The sequence below is a fragment of the Bemisia tabaci genome, chromosome 10 (genome assembly GCF_918797505.1).
Source record: "Bemisia tabaci chromosome 10, PGI_BMITA_v3".
Lineage (NCBI taxonomy): Eukaryota > Metazoa > Arthropoda > Insecta > Hemiptera > Aleyrodidae > Bemisia > Bemisia tabaci.
Window position 1 is genome coordinate 27,721,585 of NC_092802.1, and position 19,633 is coordinate 27,741,217.

A 19,633-nucleotide genomic window follows, 5' to 3' on the forward strand; every position below is an offset into this window, starting at 1 on the left:
CTTGCCTTCGGACATACCCAAATTTCGCGCGGTAAAACACAACTTTTCTAAGGAACTTGTGAATATTTTCCTTCTAATTTTTCAGAGAATTCCATTCGCTATTTGTTTCAAAGTGCTAGAATTTCCGAGAGGAGCATTCAGCTTTTTTGCCCCCCACTCAAAAAAAAAAAAAAAAAAAAATTCGGGAAAGATTTTTCAACATATGAAATATGATCATGCTGCTTTTTCCTCCGCGCGGCAGAGGACAAGGTTGCTCGCTGCCGTGCTGAGGAAAAACGCCGTGATAATTCGAGAGTTGCCAAATTTCTTCCATTAAAATTCTCATTTCTGAGGAAACTTATGATTATCTTTCTTCAAAATATTCAGGAAATTTAGATCAAATCGTGAACAAAATTCTCTGAAAAATCAGAGGAACAATATTTAAAAAATTCCCAGGAAATTCGTGATTTTCTGGATATAATTTGGCAATATCTGAGGGCTCATATGGCGTTCTTCCATAACACAGTAGAAAAGGCTTGGGAGAATGAAACAGGAAACACTATAAGTGCGCTTCGTGGGTTTTCAAACTTCTCGAGATGTAAATCTTTCACTGCTATCCCGGAGTCATGAAAACTACTTGTGGAAAAGATCTTAACATCAGTTAGATGTTCCGATCTTTTTCTTTGATGTTATGTCCCGTGCATCTGCATTAATGAATTGGACTACATTTTGCAATAATTAGGAACTACTATTTCCAAATCTTTTTGGAAACAGAGTATGTACTGTTAGTTTCCCTATGCGGATAGGTGCTTTCACTCAGGAATTAGAAATAGTAGTGCCTTTCTAAGAAATCAAATATTTACCAGAGCACATGTGCTGCGATTACATTGCACTGAAATCTAATTTTAACCGTTTCACATTTTTTCTGTAAAAACGAGCTCCACACAGAATTTCGAGTTTCATGCGTTTTTTTCGGTGTGCCCAGTTTTTTGAGTTTCAATCGAGGCTCAGAATTTTTTATTCAAGCTACGTAGGTATTCGAGTCGTCTAGATCTTATAGTCAGAGAGGCGCTACGATAATGAAAAGGTAGAGAGGGAGCAGAAAAAAGAGCACGAAAACACGAGGAGAATCATATATAATCTGGGTGATACGCGAACAATTAAAAAGCTTAATACCCACTTTCGGTCTTGAACGAAATAAAGCCTTCAATCAGAGCATTGAAAGGGAAACGTGTGTATGGCGACGAAAATGCAACGGGGAAAATGTCAAGGTTTTCGTTTCATGTTTGACGCGGTGGAGTCCTCTCATACTTTTTCACGACTGGAACATTTCGTCTGAAGCTGCTGAAGATATGGCTTTAGAGGAACCGGTGGTACGATATTCTTTATTCTATGATAAATTATTGCTGTAGTAAGAAACAAGAGAGCATTGGCGAATGCAGCAAATTGGCAACATTGCCTTTTCTCCATTTAAACCTATTGAAATGTATCGATTCTTGGAGGGGCCGGGTGCTCTGACAAGGATCGATTATTTAGCATAGGTTTTAACGGTGCGAATCCGGTGTTGCCAAATTGCCGGATCCGCCTCTGCATGAGAGGAAATGGAGAAGCGTGAATGATCAATTGTCGATATTTCCTCATTTGAAGCTAAGGTGAAGAATCGATTATTAAGGTGTCCTTTGCGAAAACGCTGTGTATCGATCATTTCCCATAGATGTAAATGGCAGATCATTCGATGTATCGAAAAGCTAGCCACGCCACTGATGAGAGGCATAATTCGTACGCATCAAAAATTTGTAGAATTTCTATGGGAACAGTATTAGGACGAGCGAAATTTTCGGAGTCAAGTAGACCTTGGAATATTCGTTCTTTCCCTCACGAAAGAACGTAACTACATTTCAATGTTGCCAAATTTCCCCTGGCAAATTGCATTTTTACCAAGAGGAACTTGGGCGTTTTTTACTAAAATTTTTACAATTTTTTCCTGATATTATATTGCAAAAATCAGAATAATTTTGGACAATAATTATGGACGAGCACATTATTGCACACAAAATTGATACTTTGAGTCAATTTTGCAATCTTGGAATGGAGTTATGATCCTGCGTCCAGGAAACGACGTAATATGCTACAGTTTTTGAATACTACGTTTTCATTTTGAGAACTATTTATGGAATAAAATTGGAAAACATTAATTGCTATAATAGACATGCACGTTGCTCTGTGTAATTGTGTGTCTTACTGTGTGCGTGGCCCAAATGGCCACACTCTCTCTTTAAAGGTACTCAAGATCTAGCCGTTTCCTTTTGAATGCAGAATATGACATATCCGCCCGGCATTGACGAGGTTCTCAAACTGTTGCAAATTGGGGGTTGGGCTTTAGACGATCGCTGGAGCAGGAGGCGAAAAGTGGCGATTTCATGCATTGGAGCTCTCAATTTCTCAATAATCTTGGTAAATCTCGTGCTAAATATTCTCGCAATCAGCGGTGGTCTTGAAGCCCTTGGTAACGGTGCATTCTTAATGGGAGTTTCAGAAGCGATGGGCGCCCTTTTCTCTCTTTGCAGCATCTCCCTCTTTGTCTTTCAGTCGAGTCGGTTGAAGGAAATCAACTCCATGCTTAAAGGTAGGTTGGAGAGGATTTGTATGGAAAATGGGTCAGTTGCGCTCAGTGCTCGAAACTCACAGGCGCCAACGCGCCAAATGTGCCTAAAAAATCGGTCATGGCGCCTAAAAAATGAAGGCTCTGTGCCAACGTGGCCCCTAAAAATTGCCCCCTAAAAATCTGGATTTTCACAGGAAGTCACATAAAGGAAGAAAAGCAAATCTATTTGAATTGAAAAAAACTCAGAATTTTCAGCACTATAAGTGAAAGCTTGCTTTTGGCGCGCATACGTAGTATACCGCCTTTGCGATCGTTCCGACCCCCCACTCGATACAATAACCGAGTCCCTTAGTTCCTTACCGGAAAGTGACTGCCGCGAACTTCTGAGATTTTCCAAAGCGTGTAAAAAGTTTACTAATCCGTCAATAATTATGATTTAAAGTTGTTTCTCATTCTGGGGCTTTCTAGTTTATGTGCAATGAATACCAAGAGTCTACTTTACTTGGTTTTTTTTTTTAAAAAAAACCTAAGAATGCTCCGCGCTAATTTAAAATATGCATATATAAGCAGAAGCAAACGAACTGATTCGAGGATTGCTGAGCAGTTCAGCACTCTTCGAATGAGCATTCCACTCCTCCGTTGTGTTTAAAACGTTGCATTGACAGATATCTACACCCCTGTTATGCTTTTCAAAATTTGGTACCACTGCTCTGATAGCAAGGGCCAGCCAGCGGGGCGATTATTGAAATGACATCGACTCTATGTCGCCGCTTTGTCGTGTAACGCCATCAGTCGATGGCGCGACACGAGAAAGCGGCGACATAGAGTCGATATCATTTTAATAATCGCCCCGCAGGACAGCCGTAAGTGCAATCTGTGATGAGCCTCAAAACTCATTAGACCATGTGCTAACCATAAAACATACAGAAATCAATTTGCTTTCACAGAAATCCACTTACCTGTGTGAGAACCTGTATTGTCTCTGAAATGAACAATGTATTAGAGGAAATATGACCAAATGGCTCACTCTGCTAAAATACATGTCGACGGAAAAACTGCTAGTCTACGTATCACGGTTTGCGACATTGTAGACTTCCTGTCTTACTTAATTTTTAAATGGAATATTACTCAACTTCAGTTCTTGAAAACTTCCACGATTTTTCTTATCTGTGCGAAGAAAACTGAAACCATTTCAAGGAATGGCATTTAGAGATAGTTGTAGTAGTAGTAGTAGTAGTAGTAGTAGTAGTAGTAGTAGTAGTAGTAGTAGTAGTAGTAGTAGTAGTAGTAGTAGTAGTAGTAGTAGTACGGCTTCCACGGCCGGAGTTTTTTTTTCAGTGTCGCATATTTAAAGAGGTCTCTGGTATTTAGATGCGGTTTACTGCGCCCTCATGAACTCTCCACACGCGGCTGCCATGTACTCCCGGAATCGTCGACAGGCGCTTTTTCACATGTATTTCACGATCGCAGTTTCCTTTAGTATTATAATACTATGGATAGTTTTATACATCGTAGAGATGATATCTGCACCAAGGCCCCTGGCCAATAGACGCGTCCAGTTTATATTTGTAATCAGTAAGTTCATTGGAATGGGACATCCGTTTTACTTCTGGTGAGTGTCAATAGCATGTTCATTTCTCATTTCAACTGAAGAATGATGGATTTTGTCCATGAAAGGTTATGGAGAGTGCAATTTGTATGATAGATAATAAAGTTTATCATTCATTTTAATCTTATAGCTTGGATACTGAACGAACAACTAGACGAAGTACGAAAATATGCTATCTGCTCTGCCGTGATAGCGAAGAGAGACGTAAGTGCAAAATTTTCGAAATCGAGTTTTTTTCAAAATTCGTCTAAACTCTTTTAGATGAAATTACTGAGACAGCGAAAACAGCAAAATTCATCCTAACTTAATGAAAACGAGACGTATGAGAAAGCCGTAAGTGCACAAAAAATAACTATAGTTTTTTTCAAGACAGCCGTAGGTGCATGAGAGCCAATGAAAACAGTGCTTTCCAGTAAAGTGCCGCCCTCCTCTGCCAATTTCTAACCTGAAAATGTGTTTGTTGTGCGTCCAAAACGCAACCACGAAAGCATGCAGAAGATAGCACTTACGGCTGTCTTGCCTAACAATAACCTAACACGAAACTGAATTTTACCTTTTTCATGTACTTCAAAATAAAATCGGTCGAGTTTTAATCCCCCAAATGATTTCTAGGAGTCTTCCGGACGAAAAATGGCAATTTGACAAAGAACGGAGGCCTCTTTCAATAAAATGTTCCGGTCACAAGCTTCTGAGCCCGTTTTTTCAGAACTTCATTTTTGCAGTTACGGCTCTCTTCGCTATCACGGCAGTGCTTCATGTGTTCTAATCAAAATTTTGCGTGCAAGCTGCAAGGAGAAGTGGAAATCAGTGAAAATCCGAAAGAATAATGTAGCTTTTCTTTACACAAACAAAATATGATCAGAAATCTGCAATATCGAGTCAATAGTTTCGATTGTAAGTCAAGTTCCTGAAAATCGATATTTCTCGTGTTTAATGATTCTTTAATTTATTTATGACCGACCAAGGACTACATTTTAATAAATGACCACAACTAACTCATGAAGCATTCGTACACGAGGTTATGCAAGTTGTTTTGGTTTGAACCAAGAGTTCAATATTATATGTCGAATGGCGTGATCACTAAGTCACTTTATTGTGATATTGTAAATTAGGGGGTTCGGACTCGTAAGTGCAGTTTTCGTTATTTCCAGACATAAGTGTTCGAAGTTTCGAAATTACATGGGTCCTTACGGCGGAAAGAACTTTTGTCTTTTTGATGCTGAAAAATTGAAATTTGGGAATGAATTTTTCACAGAATATGTATTAAGACAAGTTTTACTTGAAATCATTAATAACTTGATTTTTCCAAAAACTGCACTTACACGCCTTGTCCTTTGAAGCCCTACAAATCATGTCCAACTGAGACCGATACTAATTCTACATTAATAACATCCCTTTGGCTTTTTAAGGTCTGCCATGATCCTTAAACTTCCCGGTTTATTTTTCATGGTGCTTTCACTGTTTCTCGCTTCCTCGATAACACCGATGGTTTGCACGCTTATGGAGGGGCAAATTCATATATTGATGGAATCGCTTCTTAATATAAGCGGAGAGGGAGGACAAAACCAGTCACCACCTGATGTTATCGAACGAGAACAATCGGAAAGAACCCTGAATGCTGACTGTGACAGACTGAAAAAGTGCATCGAACACCATCGCCTGATACTTCGGTACTTGAGTATTCATAATTAAACCGAAATAGGAAATAAAATAATCATATCAAAATGTGTACAACCATAATAATGCCAGCCTCGCCTGGAAAAATCTGTGAAAATTGAGTCGTCTCGAGAGCAATCTTGAGCTATTCTTATCGGAAATTGATTCGACTTCCAATGATAACATGTCATGTCATGCACTTTCTTAAAAACTCTTAACATTTCTTGGGAGAAGCCAAGTAGCTTTCCGGGGGAGCCAGGTTCCCCACCTCCCCCCTATTTCCGCCTATGACAGTCCTTCTCGAGGAAAGAAAGAAATTGGACTTCAAGGGGATCTTCTAACATGGAGGCTTATTTTTACTTTAGAAAAAACTCGCTCGCAGTTGATGAATCAGTTGTAATCTCCCGAAATCCTGTCTCCGGGCATCTCCCAATCAAGAATTTTAACTTTAGGAACCCGGAAGAAACTTGCTTTCAGGAGCTCACCGAAACTCAAAATGAGAGAGAGTGTTTACCGCCACCTTATTGATGAGTTGGGGCACATGTACTCTCTGCAGAATTGGTTCTTTTATACTTACATCTGTTGTGTTGAATAGGAGGCAAACAGCTCAGATCTACCACCAGAAATATTTTGCGTAGAGTGGGTCAGTTAAGCTATAGTCACAGAATCGTGTTCTACTGCTTGATTCTTGCAGATAAACTAAAAATAATAAGATCCGTCCAAACAGCAACTTTCTACGTTGAATATTAACCGAGATATCGCGCCTTGAAAACCTCGATACGTGACGTCATCCACCGCGGTAGTGCATAACGTGTTATGCACTACCGCGGTGGATGACGTCAAAAACCCAGCTTCTCAAAGGACAATATCTCGGTTAATATTCAACGAGAGAATATGCTGTTTCGAAGGATCTTTTTATTTTTAGTTAATCTACAAGAATCAAGTATCAAAACACGATTCTGTTACTAGAGCAGCTGACCCATTAGATACTTGTTTCCTTCACGGAGAACTATCTACGGCGGATTTTTCTTTGCAGCGCAGTGAAATCTTCAAGACAATTCATCGCTCCTTTCTTGTTCCTCAGTGTCTGCATCACGGCTGTATATGTAGCAAACATTTCCGTGGCTGCAACTTGGGTAAATTACAGTCAATTTTCATTTAAATTACGTTCTCCCTCTTCTCCGTTTTACCCGTGTCTGCTTCCACACCTCTGAAAAACTGTTTTTCAAAGCAAGACCTCAAGACAAGAAAAAAAAAAAAAAAAAAAAAAAAAAAACTAACAAAAAAGAAAACATATGATGGACCACTAGACAAGGTACGAATTGAAGCATTCAGATACATGTTTCCTAATCAAAATTTTACGTAGAACATGATTCGCGCAACGAAAATGACTGAAGCCAACGCCTAACGGAGATATTAACGTTTTTATTTCACATTGGTTACGATAAATTTGAACTGCCCGCTCACAAGAAACTCAAAACTCTACGTAAGTCAAATCGCGCACTATAGCGGTTTCAGCAAGCTTCTCAATCGAGCATTGTTCATTCCCCACCATATGTTTTTCAAACTATAAGTAATTTGCTATAACTGAGCCAAAGCGTCAAGATTGAGGTTGCCAGATTTTTATATCGCAGAGACGTTCATGACAACGTTTAGCGCGCGATGTGAATCACGTAGAGCATTGAGTTTTCATGAGCGGGCGGTTTCAATTCACACACCAAGAATCATTAAATATCTTCGGAAGGAGTTGATTTCGGTAATTTTCGTTGTGCGCGTCGTATTCTACGTGAAATTTTGGTGAAGAAACATGTATCAGAATGCTGAAATTCGTACCTTTTCTAGTGGTCCATTTGGTTACTAAATACTAACTAAAAACACATACGCACAACTGGGCACGGACGAGACCAAAGATTACTAAGGACTCCAGATACCGCATTGGAATAAAAAACGGCCCCCTAGTCCCCTGCAGCTCCAGGGTAGGCAACCTGTTTAGCGGTATGACATACTTCGAGCTAACGAATATACTGTTTGCCGTGTGTTTGACCGGTTTCGCCGTGCTGTGCTAAGTTTGGTTACAGATTCACTGTATTAAATTTTCTTGTGTTTTAAATCGTTAAAACATTTCGAAAAATTCCGAAACCCCCCCCCCCCCCCCCAAAAAAAAAACAATTAATGCAAATATCTCTTCTCAATTTTCTGAGTCCATTTACCATGACTAGTGACTAAAATGAACAATTTTCGCAATTTGCCGTTCATAATCTGCACATTCGAAGAGCAATTTCCCATGCACTTCCATTACTGGTGAGCTAAAGTATGGCATACCGCTACACAGGTTGCCTACCCTGGCGCTGCAGGCGACTGGGGGGCCGCTTCTTTCCTACAGCAAGTATACGGCGTGCGGTATCTGGAGTCCTTAGTAATCTTTGGACGAGACTTCAAAATTCAGACTTTGAATAGCATTTGTAATCAATATAATGTGTCAGGTTAAAAACGTTTTTCCAGGTTCTTTTCTTTAAAAACATGTTTAAAGTCAAAATTAAAGAGGAAAATATAGTTCCATCAACAAACGCGCTGGAAAGTATTGTTTAAAAGTTGAAAAATGATATTTATGGGGAAAGGTAAACTTTGGTGCAAATTCATCTTCTCGACTAAGATAATTCACTAAGTTGATACTTTGCGAACTGGTTTTTGTCAGGTTGACACAGGCTCTTTTTTGTTGCTGATAGTGTTCTCCGCATTCTTCTGTTTGACAGAAACAGTTAATTTGGTATGGCATGTGACAAGCCTTCGCATTGCAGTGAGTATTGACGATACACGATTTTTAATTGGCAAGTTATACAGGGTGATCCAAAAGTCCCTTCCACCCCCTCTAACTTTTTACCTAATTGAGGTAAAGATTTGAAACTTAGGGGATATTCCTAGATCAAAGGGAGCTACTTTTTGGCCCCCCTAAAATTTTCAGGGGGGCCCCCCTTGGGGGGGGGGGCAACGGCCCCCAACTTTTAATTTTCAAATGGGAAGACCCCCTTTGTGATAGCTCGTTCGAAAGAGCATAAAAAAAGAAAACTTTTCGCGCAAACCCGAAGTCAATATCTCAAACCGTTTCAAAATGGCGGCCGGTTAAAGTTCAAAATGGCCGAAAATTCACACCGGTTATTTGTCGATGGATTTGCGCGCAAATCGGCATGTAGGGGTATTTTGACACGAGAAACACGAATTTGACGTTAGATTTTCAAAAAAACCGAAATTTCCAAAATGGCCGCCGGTTAAAGTTTAAAATGGCCGAAAATTGTCACCTCGGTTTTTTGCTGATGGATTTGCCTAAAACTTGGAATTTGAGATTATTTTGGCATAAGATAAACAAATTTGAACTTAGATTTCTGAAAAAATCAATTTTTTGTCATTTTGAACTTTAACCGGCGGCCATTTTGGAAATTTCGGTTTTTTTGAAAATCTAACGTCAAATTCGTGTTTCTCGTGTCAAAATACCCCTACATGCCGATTTGCGCGCAAATCCATCGACAAATAATAACCGGTGTGAATTTTCAGCAATTTTGAACTTTAACCGGCCGCCATTTTGAAACGGTTTGAGATATTGACTTCGGGTTTGCGCGAAAAGTTTTCTTTTTTTATGCTCTTTCGAACGAGCTATCACAAAGGGGGTCTTCCTTTTTGAAAATTAAAAGTTGGGGGCCGTTGCCCCCCCCCAAGGGGGGCCCCCCTGAAAATTTTAGGGGGGCCAAAAAGTAGCTCCCTTTGATCTAGGAATATCCCCCAAGTTTCAAATCTTTACCTCAATTAGGTAAAAAGTTAGAGGGGGTGGAAGGGATGCGACTTTTGGATCACCCTGTATTATCAACTTTGTCGAAGGGTAAAATCATATAGAAGGGATCAGTTGTGTATCAGAAGTACTATCACCCTTATCGCTCCTCTGACGTAGGAACGTATGTCAATTATAAAGTGATACAGGGTGTCCCAGGGTTAAGCGACAATACTACAGGAGCATGGGTGAAAGAAAAACACTATTTTTCCTTTAGACATTTTAGGATTTACGGCCGCGCGGCCCTTGCAATTACTCGGGACATTTTTCTGAATTTTGCCAACAGCTATGGACCAAAACTCGTGAAAAATGGGTGATGTCCATAATTTTTAGCGCTAAATTCATGCGTGGTACCAAAAATATTGCTAACTCACGTCAAAGGGTGGTTTTGGGGATTTTGGATCTTTCGGGACAAAAAATTCGGAAAAAACCTCAAACCTTCCTTTAATTTGAGATATCGATATTTTTGGGGCCATGGATGAATTTAGTGCCATATATTATGGAAAGTAGCCTTTTGTCATTAGTTTTAGTCAATAACTGTTGCCAAAATTCAGGAAAAAGATCATCTTCTCGAAAATTGGGGAAGACCTTAGCTTTTTCAGGGGGCATTTTCGAACAAAAATTTATAGGGGGAAAATGTCTTATTTTTACCCTTGAAACACTTTCTTGCATATTTCTGTTCAATCCTAGAATTTCCGTTTAATCATAATACACGCCGTCTACAGTAAAATCACCATAACTCCATTCAATATTTTCCATGTTTGTAAATATGATGCTATATCACAAGAAAACCTGACTGTCATCATGTCCCATTTTGCCAATCCGAGTTTCCGGTGGTAAATTTTACTATAATTCTGATAAGAGTTATGAAAATATTTTGGACCGAGCCACGATGCCTCACTTTTATTCGATTATTTGCAATGCACTCGAATGGAGGAAAAATGTGAGCTACTTCTGCTGCCGTGATAGCGAAGAGTGTCGTATAAGAGTCAAATTTTCGAAATCAAGTTTCCTACAAAATTCGTCTAATCTCTTTTAGATGAAATCACTGAGCTCACTAAAACAGCAAAATTCTTCTTCTTCTTCATAACTTCTGACTAGGGCCGTGACCTCGTTTGTCTAGCATCTAAATTAATAAAATATGATGGCGATGAGAGAGATCACTTAATACTCCGGGGATGAAAGGCAGCTCTATGTGCCCATCTCTTCACGGAGAGAAAAACTTCGTGTGCGTGGGACCCGAAGTTTAGGTCATATGGATCTCTGAAGTTTTTAGATTGAGCATCTGAACACTTTAGGTCTAGCTGTCGAGGTTCGGATCACACATCTGAAACTTCAGTTCTTACGCCTGAAGTACTTCGGTTTTCACATCCGAAAAACTTTGGTTCTCACATTTGAGAAACTTCGGTTCTTACATCTGAAGTACTTTAGATGTAAGAACTGAAGTTTCAAATGTGTGATCCGAACCTCGAGAGCTAGACCTAAAGTGTTCAGATGCTCAATCTGAAAACTTCAGAGATGTATATGACCTAAACTTCGGGTCCCACGCACGAGGTTTTTTTCTCCGTGTTGGGCGGTCGTCCGGGTTGCCTTTGGCAATGAGGTCGTCCTACCACACAAATCTTGGCAAGCCTTTCCCCGTCCATCCTCTCAACATGTTCCGACCACATTTTCCGGCGCATCTTGGTCCACTTGGCAATATCCTGAATTTTGCACTCTTCGCGAATTGACTCGTTGGTCTGCCTGTATCGGAGCGTAAAACATGCTGCATTCCTCAGGACTTTCATATCTACGGTCCGAAACTGTTGTTTAATGCGCTTTGTGTCTGCCCGGGTCTCCGCAGCGTAAGTCAGTACAGGTCTTACAATCGTTTTATAAACTATAACTTTGCTCTCTTTAGCCATGTACTTATTCTTCCAGACCATTTCATTTAGGCATCCGGCTATTCTAGTTGCCTTAATCGTCTGACTTCGCACCTTGGTCCCTAAATCCCTTACACTCGTTATTAAAGCGTCCAAGTACTTAAACTGCATTACTTGTTCAACTGCGGTAAAAATTCTTCTTAATTGTATAAAAACGAAACATTTGAGAAGCCGCAAGTGCGCAAAAAATGACATAGTTTCAGGCAAGACAGCTGTACAGGGTGTTTCAGACCACCCGTACCAGGCCTTTTTCTCGGTTGTTTCAGGTCGTACGAAGTCGGGGATCGCGGGGTTGAATAGAGAATTGACCCCAAGGAATCCGAATTTCGTGGTCCCGAAACCCCCCCACCCCCCCTTGGGGAATAAAGGGGGGGTCACGATGCTAAAAGTCACGGTTCCCGACCGAATTGCGGATCGATCGCATCAGAATTGAAAAGCACGGAAAATTTCACGTGGAATTGACCCCTAAAAATCCAAAATCGGACCATCCAAGGCCCAAAAATGATCCCTTAAAGAGGGGGACAGTACCCCCCTCCATAATTTCTCTTTGGTCTCAAAATTGACGTAAATTCTCCAGAAAAAGACGGTTTCCCAGGTAATCGACCTCGAGAAATCCAAATTTCATGGTCCCGAAGCTCCTCTAGCCCCCCTTGGGGGCAAAACGGGGGGCCCAATTTTAAAAATCGGGGCTCCTTTCCGAATCGCAAATTGATTGTATCCAAATTAAGGAGTAGAACACATTTACATCTTAAGTGACTCCTAAGAGTTCTAATAGACCCCCTGAACGGCAGAAAGTAACCCCCTGAGGAAGGGGGCCTCGCCCCCGCCACAAATTTCTCAGGGTTCCTCTATGGTCGCAAAATTGACGTCGATTCTCCAGAAAAAGACGGTCTCCCATGTAATCGACCCCGAGGAGCTCAGGAACATGAAATTTTGAGTCCTCGGGGTCGATTACATGGGAGACCGTCTTTTTCTGGAGAATCGACGTCAATTTTGCGACCATAGAGGAACCCTGAGAAATTTGTGGCGAGGGCGAGGCCCCCTTCCTCAGGGGGTTACTTTCTGCCGTTCAGGGGGTCTATTAGAACTCTTAGGAGTCACTTAAGATGTAAATGTGTTCTACTCCTTAATTTGGATACAATCAATTTGCGATTCGGAAAGGAACCCCGATTTTTAAAATTGGACCCCCTCGTTTAGCCCCCAAGGGGGGCTAGAGGAGCTTCGGGACCATGAAATTTGGATTTCTCGAGGTCGATTACCTGGGAAACCGTCTTTTTCTGGAGAATTTACGTCAATTTTGAGACCAAAGAGAAATTATGGAGGGGGGTACTGTCCCCCTCTTTAAGGGATCATTTTTGGGCCTTGGATGGTCCGATTTTGGATTTTTAGGGGTCAATTCCACGTGAAATTTTCCGTGCTTTTCAATTCTGATGCGATCGATCCGCAATTCGGTCGGGAACCGTGACTTTTAGCATCGTGACCCCCCCTTTATTCCCCAAGGGGGGGGTGGGGGGGTTTCGGGACCACGAAATTCGGATTCCTTGGGGTCAATTCTCTATTCAACCCCGCGATCCCCGACTTCGTACGACCTGAAACAACCGAGAAAAAGGCCTGGTACGGGTGGTCTGAAACACCCTGTATGTGACATTATTCCTCCAGAGAGCCAATAAAAACAGTGCTTTAAAGTAAGGTGCCGCCCTCTTCTGCCAATTTCTGACCTGAAAATGTGTTTGTTGTGTGTGTCCGAAACGCAACCACGGAAGCATGCAGAACACGACAGTTACGGCTGTCTTGCCTATCAATAACCTAGCATGAAAATAAAAAATACCGTTTTTATGTAATTGAAATAAAATCGGTCGAAACTATTTCTAGGAGTCTTATGGATGATTAGGGGCAATTTGACAAAGCACGGAGGCTTCTTTCAATAAAATTTTCCGGTCTAACGCTTCTAAGCCCGTTTTTTCAAAACCTCATTTTTGCACTTACTGCTCTCTTCGCTATCACGGCAGTGTCCTCGAGGAGGATATAAAATGTGAATTCCGCAAATGAAAGAGTGATACAATTATTCGAGCTGCCGTGTATTGCACAGTATCATTCGCAATTGAAGGCGTTCTAAGTTTTCTCCATCTATGAACGGAGGCTTCTTTCAGAAAACTGTCCGGCCAGGCGCTTTTGAGCCCGTTTTCTCAAAATTTTATTTTTGCACTTACTGATCTCTTCGCTATCACGGAGGACTGGGCCCGCTTTCTCCTGGACGATCGCAATTTTCAGGGCACCGACGCTAAAAAAGGCGGTGTAATTTTCACAATTAATCGCAGATTTTGACCTTGATTGCGACTCGGTAACTATGAAATATGTAGTTGGTGAATGCAGTAATTTTATTTTACATTTTCAGTGCGAGAATGTACGTTCTGCAGCCTTCTCGGCTCAGCTCAATTTTCCATTAACGAGGAAGGACCTCGCGTTCATCATCAGAAGGACCTACAACCAAGAGAAGTTCTCCGCTGTGCTCACCACGTCTTTAACATTTCACAGTGTTTTTAAGGTTGGGTGAAATTTGAACCCTCAGAACCACGTGTCTGATTTTATGGCACATTCTATTTTGTTAAAGGAGGACTGATCATCGTTGTTGCATCAGTGTGATCATACTTTGCTCTTTTAAGAATATTCACTTAAATTTCCGTATGATTTGGACCGAGCTCATCAGAAAACAACCAACCCACATTAAGTTGAAACTGAGAAAAAGAGGTTTGAATTTATATTCCTGCATAAGACTCAATGTGGAAAATAAACTTTAACCCCTCTTTTAACGAGCTAATTTCTGTTTTTCGCCTTTCAGTTTTTGTCAGGAAAAAATATACGGCTAAAGAAACTCAAAAACATTCTCAACTGAAGTTTTTCGAAAATGTGGGTTGGTTCCTTTCTGATAAACTCGGTCCAATTATTACTCCTCAATTTATTACTCCTTCATACAAATAATGTTAGAGCGAAAATTTTGAAAAGCCGAAATTGCTGGACGGGGCAGTTTCGTAGTCGAATCGCACTGCCTCTTAACTCACACAACAGGGTCTCTTGAAAATCCCTCCCATTTTAATTTCGTACAACAATCCCACAATTTTCGTTTCCCTTATGAAAGCACGCAACTAAATGTTGCAATATGTTAAATGTGTAAATAAATTTTGCTAGATTTCCTTGCGCAAATTTCATTTTCACCCGGATACTCTAAGGCATATCTAACTGAAAATTTCACCGATTTTTCCTATAAAAGTATACAAAAGTCAGACACATTTTGGGAAAAAATGACACAGATACACTCTTGTATACAATTTAATTACTTGGGTCCATTTTGCAGTCTTGGAATGGGGTTGCGTTCTTCCGTGCCGGAAAAGACGATTTGTAACTCATTTCAATACAAAAAAAAATTAATTATATTGAAATCTAGCCATTTTAATAAATTAAGGCCCTTCTGATTGTCTTGATTTAAGTTAAGAGTTTTCAATTGATAATTATTTCTTTATTTGGACGTATTTATGCTAAAAGGAGATACGTGCAAGTGGAAAGATGGTTTGCTCGTTAGTTGGGTCACAAGAAACAATGTAAAAGTGGATATAGCTCCTTTTGAGAAAATTGAAAAGCGGGATTTGACATTAAATCAAAAGGAGCTAAGCGCCAAAATATGCTAACTCATGAGCCGCGGGTATGGCAAGAGAGCGTTGTGGACAGGGCTCATGAGTTAAAGACGCCGGACGGCGATCCCGATCCCGAAACCGTCACCGCACTCACCGCTGACGTCACTGGCGCTTTATATTCCCCATTCATTCTTATGGCCCGACCACTAACGAGCACACCCCATCTTTCCACTTCCACATATCTCCTTTTCGCATAAATACGTCCATTTAATCCTTGAAATAGTTAGTTTTTTTCATTTCTCTTTTCACTCTAGCTTTTCCTTGCGTTCAGCAGGTCATGAAGACAAGAAACGAAACTTTGGGAATGTCGCAGTAAGATATATTGCATAGTGTCTGAAGCTATACAACACCACTTCCTATCTACTCATCTAACTTAACTCGCGGACAATTTGCCAACTACCCCCCCCCCCCCCCAATTAAAAATATATTTTGAGGAAATTTTTTTATCACTTTCCTGGAAATATTCAGATGCTGTTGATTATTTTGCGCGTATAATTCTCTGAAAAATTTGAAAAATTAATATAGGTACTGATTATATGTAGAAAAGTGGACTCTGCTCCACCGATTTTACTCATCCTAGGCCCGATTTTATTAAAGAGTTAACGAAGTAGAAATTTTTACTAAAAACTGACCGACTCTCAGGTTTTAATTTCCTATTGACCTCGCCCATTAAACGCCGATTGTGATTAAAAAACTTCCTTCGTGGACGAATATTGATTGGAAAATTTATTTTTACCAGGGACTGATTTTATTCACCTCTTTTCAGATGCTTCAACTACTCTGGAATTATTTCACCCTGTGCAGCAGGCAGAGGACAGACGCACACCCTGGGCGCTAGGTTACATTGTTCCTGCAAGAACATTTCCCACTCTACTTGTGACTAATCAAGCAAAACAGGCAAAAGACAGAAAACTCGATAAATTTCCTGATTATTTGGAAAATATTGCCATGAATGGTTGATGTAATTTACGATGATTTAGAAATAAAATGCTAGTATCTAGTTTCATTTCACCACTTAGTGTGTACGCTTCCCCTTACAGTGCCGTATATCCTGACGTACGTTTGAGAACTTACGATTTCAAACCGAATGAACTGTTTAGAACCTTTTTTTGAAGAAAATGTTAGCCTAATCGATTTACGCTAGAATACCAGAGAAAAGAATCCTCGACATGCTTATTTTTGATAATTTATATGTTTCTTTAGGAAAAGTATTATCCATGTAATTGTGCTTTTTTTTGTAATATGGAATTCAAATGTGGTTCTTCAGTGGAAATAAAGGTGGCAGGCAAATTTTTTTTTCAGCACGCTTCGGCATTTTTTTCTCGGAGAATATTTCAAAAAGACAACACTTTGGAGAGCATTCTTCCTCTCATCGTTTTCTGCCCAGCGGGCTGATTATTGAAATTAATAGACAAAGCTATAGACAAAGAAGACATAGGGACAATGGAGCGATCCTATTCGTCGAAACGGGTGGTTGTTATAGACTAGGAGGGAAAATGATGGACTAACTGTAGGGTCTGTAGTGGGTTGCCGTTGTTAGTTAGTCTATTACCTAGGTACCTCCTTTGTCCATTGTAACCACCCGCTTCCACCAATAGGATCCCTCCAACTTCTTCTTGTCTCCTTTGTCTATAGCTTTGTCTATCAACTCCAATAATCGGCCCGCAGAAATCCGCTTTTGAGACTCTCTCGCCTTCGCTCGTAGGAAAACTAGCTAAAAAATTGAGCAGATTGAACAATGCAGCGCAAATTGATTTTGGGAGATGTTGGCAGGAATTTTGATGGAGTATTTTGATTGTGTGACACAGGCAATTGGCAAACGTAGTCCACGTTAGGTCCGCCTTCAATGGACAACTAGACAAAGAACGAAGTCAAGTATTCTGATACATATTTCTAAACAAAAATTTCACTTGGAATGGAATTCGCGCAACGAAAATTGACTCCCAACCAAGATATTTAATGTTTTTTGACGGGTGACTTTAAACCTCCCGGTCATGAAAACACGGTGATCTACATGAGTCAAATTGCACACTAAATGTTACCGCGTCGCAGTCTCTGCAATACAAAAATAGCACCCTCAATCTTGACGCTTTGGCTCAGCTATAGCAAATTATTTACACTTTGAAGTTTTGAACATCAAAGGGTGGGAAAGGAACAATGCCCGGTTGAGAAGCCTGCCAAAATCGTTAATTGTACGGTGCAGTTTGTCTCACGAAAAGTATAGCGTTTATTGAGTCCGGGCGATTTAATTTTTTCGTAATCAATGTAAAATGAAAACAATAAGATCTTAGTTAGGAATTAATTTCAATAATTTTCGACAGGCCCGCCACATCCCATCTCGGGCCCTGGTGCCAGTTTTAAGGCCCGGGCCTCCAGCACAGAGGGGGCCTGAGGGGCCTCCCCCGGGAAATTTTTGAAATGTTAACTCTATTTGGACGCACACGGAAAAAAATGACTGTGCGCGGATAACCATCTTGGTTTTGTTAATTAAAAGTTGGTGCCGTATACATGAAAAAATTGATAGAATAACCAACGGCATTGTATTGTCCACAAAGTCTTTAGGGAAATCAATCATTTTCAATTAGTTGCTACTAGCTAGTACAAATCTGTTCACCGAGACAAAATTGATGGTAAACTGCTCCATCAAGTTGACTCATTGCACCAAAGAGTGCGCTTGCGCTTCACCTATCTTGTTTTTGGTTGATGCTACTCGGTTAAGTGGGCTCATTGAACTAATGCGTTAGTGCAAATTATAAACTTGTTGATTATGAAGGTCACCATCTCAGATAACTCAATTAAAGTATTTTGTTAGTAGTCTGCCCCGTCAATTTTTTACGCTTTACCAACATTGAGTCACCAAAGAAAGCTATCAGATATGGGCTGATTAGGGAAAGTATGTTGATAAATTTTCAAGAATTCATATTCAACCCACCTTGCGTGACTGATAAGCGTGTAATAATATGTTCGTGGAGCGTACTCCTTTTCCCGTCCTTGGCTCGGGCGACGGTAAAGTCGCCGCAAAACTATATGACTTCGCGCAATTAATTATTCTTGACTCTGCTCGGTTTTAATGATAATTAAAGGACATTTATTACATCAATTCAGAAACTCGGACGATGTTAAATTTTTCACTGATTTAAAAAAAAAAAACAGATTAAAACGAACTAAAATATTCATACCAAAACTTATTTCATTCTAAAAGTAAAGTATACCTCATATCGTAATTTTTGAGGGGAAAAATAAAACCAACACTGATAGGAGGTAAAAATAGGGCCGCGAAGCGGCCCATTGATGGCGCGAAGCGGCCGGAGCGCCTTCAGGGGGTTGGACCGCGTAGCGGTCAGGGGGCATAGCCCCCCTAGTATTTGACTATTTGCCTAGGCATTTGATAAAATGCCTAATTTTCCTATTTGCCTGCGACATATTGATTGCAGTGTTTGAAAATTTCTTTCCTCCCCTCCTCCCCTTGGCACCAAGTTTTACGAAAATCCGACGAGCAGGAACCGAGATAGCGTTTTAGGCCACGCCCGCCGCCTTTTTTTTCTTCTTTTTTTCCGAATTTTCGAAATTAGACTAAAAATTTGAATTTAATCGATGGAATGGGAGCCGATGTATCAATTTAGGCTACGTCCGCCGTCTTAAATTTTCAAATTCAGAAAATTCAACTTGAAACGCATAATACCCAAAATCTAAGCTCAGATTCGGCTTCCTCGTGAAAAATCGATGCTATTTCATGTATTACATGTTACCTTAGCATAAAGAAAAGAGGGTAATCGTAGGCGTAAGGATTCTATCAAAGCCGGCTGGTATGCGGAAGTAGGCACAGAATTCAAACGTTTGAGCTACGCCGCCAGGCGCCGGGCGCTAAGCATTTGGTTCGTCCGTTTCCGAGAAAACAAACTTCTTCTTACTCATCAGCTGACCCACTCCGAATCACCCATGTTGCCACGTCGGACTGATATGTTAGAATATACACGCCTACGTTAATCTCTTTCCTTCATGATATGGTGACATATGATACATGAAATTGCATCGATTTTTCACGAGGAAGCCGAATCTGAGCTTAGATTTTGGATATTATGCGTTTTAAGTCTTTTCTTTTATCTATTTTAAATCACTCAGGAAAATTTGCGGAAACTCATTACAATAACAGTGTGTATTCTTTTAAAAACATTGATCAAAAATAAAACATTGACGGTATTTGAATCCATTAATCTCCGAGATAACTTGAACAAGGTTGTTCAACGACATATTACGTATGTTGTTTTCTTCCGCATTGGTTGTCGGCATTGTAGCAGCCAAAGGCCCCTGGTACTAATAATAGTTTTCAAAATTCCAAGGAAATGGCAGAAA

The 19,633-nt window shown here is 40.3% G+C and overlaps 1 protein-coding gene across 2 annotated transcripts; it reads left to right on the forward strand.

Annotated features, from left to right (window-relative positions):
• Window positions 1-894: 894 nt before the first annotated feature.
• LOC140225570 (uncharacterized) lies at window positions 895-16,552 on the forward strand. 2 transcript variants are annotated; one of them, XM_072304826.1, is made up of 7 exons: window positions 895-2,605; window positions 3,956-4,196; window positions 5,603-5,863; window positions 6,886-6,985; window positions 8,545-8,646; window positions 13,987-14,136; window positions 16,047-16,552. In XM_072304826.1, the coding sequence occupies exons 1-7, from the start codon at window positions 2,290-2,292 to the stop codon at window positions 16,116-16,118; spliced, it is 1,242 nt and encodes a 413-aa protein (XP_072160927.1). In that variant the 5' UTR covers window positions 895-2,289; the 3' UTR covers window positions 16,119-16,552. The 2 variants fall into 2 exon arrangements, with proteins under 2 accessions (XP_072160927.1, XP_072160928.1); XM_072304827.1 differs by lacking the exon at window positions 8,545-8,646.
• The last annotated feature ends 3,081 nt before the right edge of the window (window positions 16,553-19,633 follow it).

Excerpts from the sequence above, each read along its gene's own strand:
- LOC140225570 (XM_072304826.1), top strand. The coding sequence starts at position 2,290 with ATGCAGAATATGACATATCCGCCCGGCATTGACGAGGTTCTCAAACTG. Across the intron at positions 8,647-13,986 it reads TGACAAGCCTTCGCATTGCA|TGCGAGAATGTACGTTCTGC; the intron begins GTGAGTATTGAC and ends TTACATTTTCAG. Across the intron at positions 14,137-16,046 it reads CATTTCACAGTGTTTTTAAG|ATGCTTCAACTACTCTGGAA; the intron begins GTTGGGTGAAAT and ends ACCTCTTTTCAG.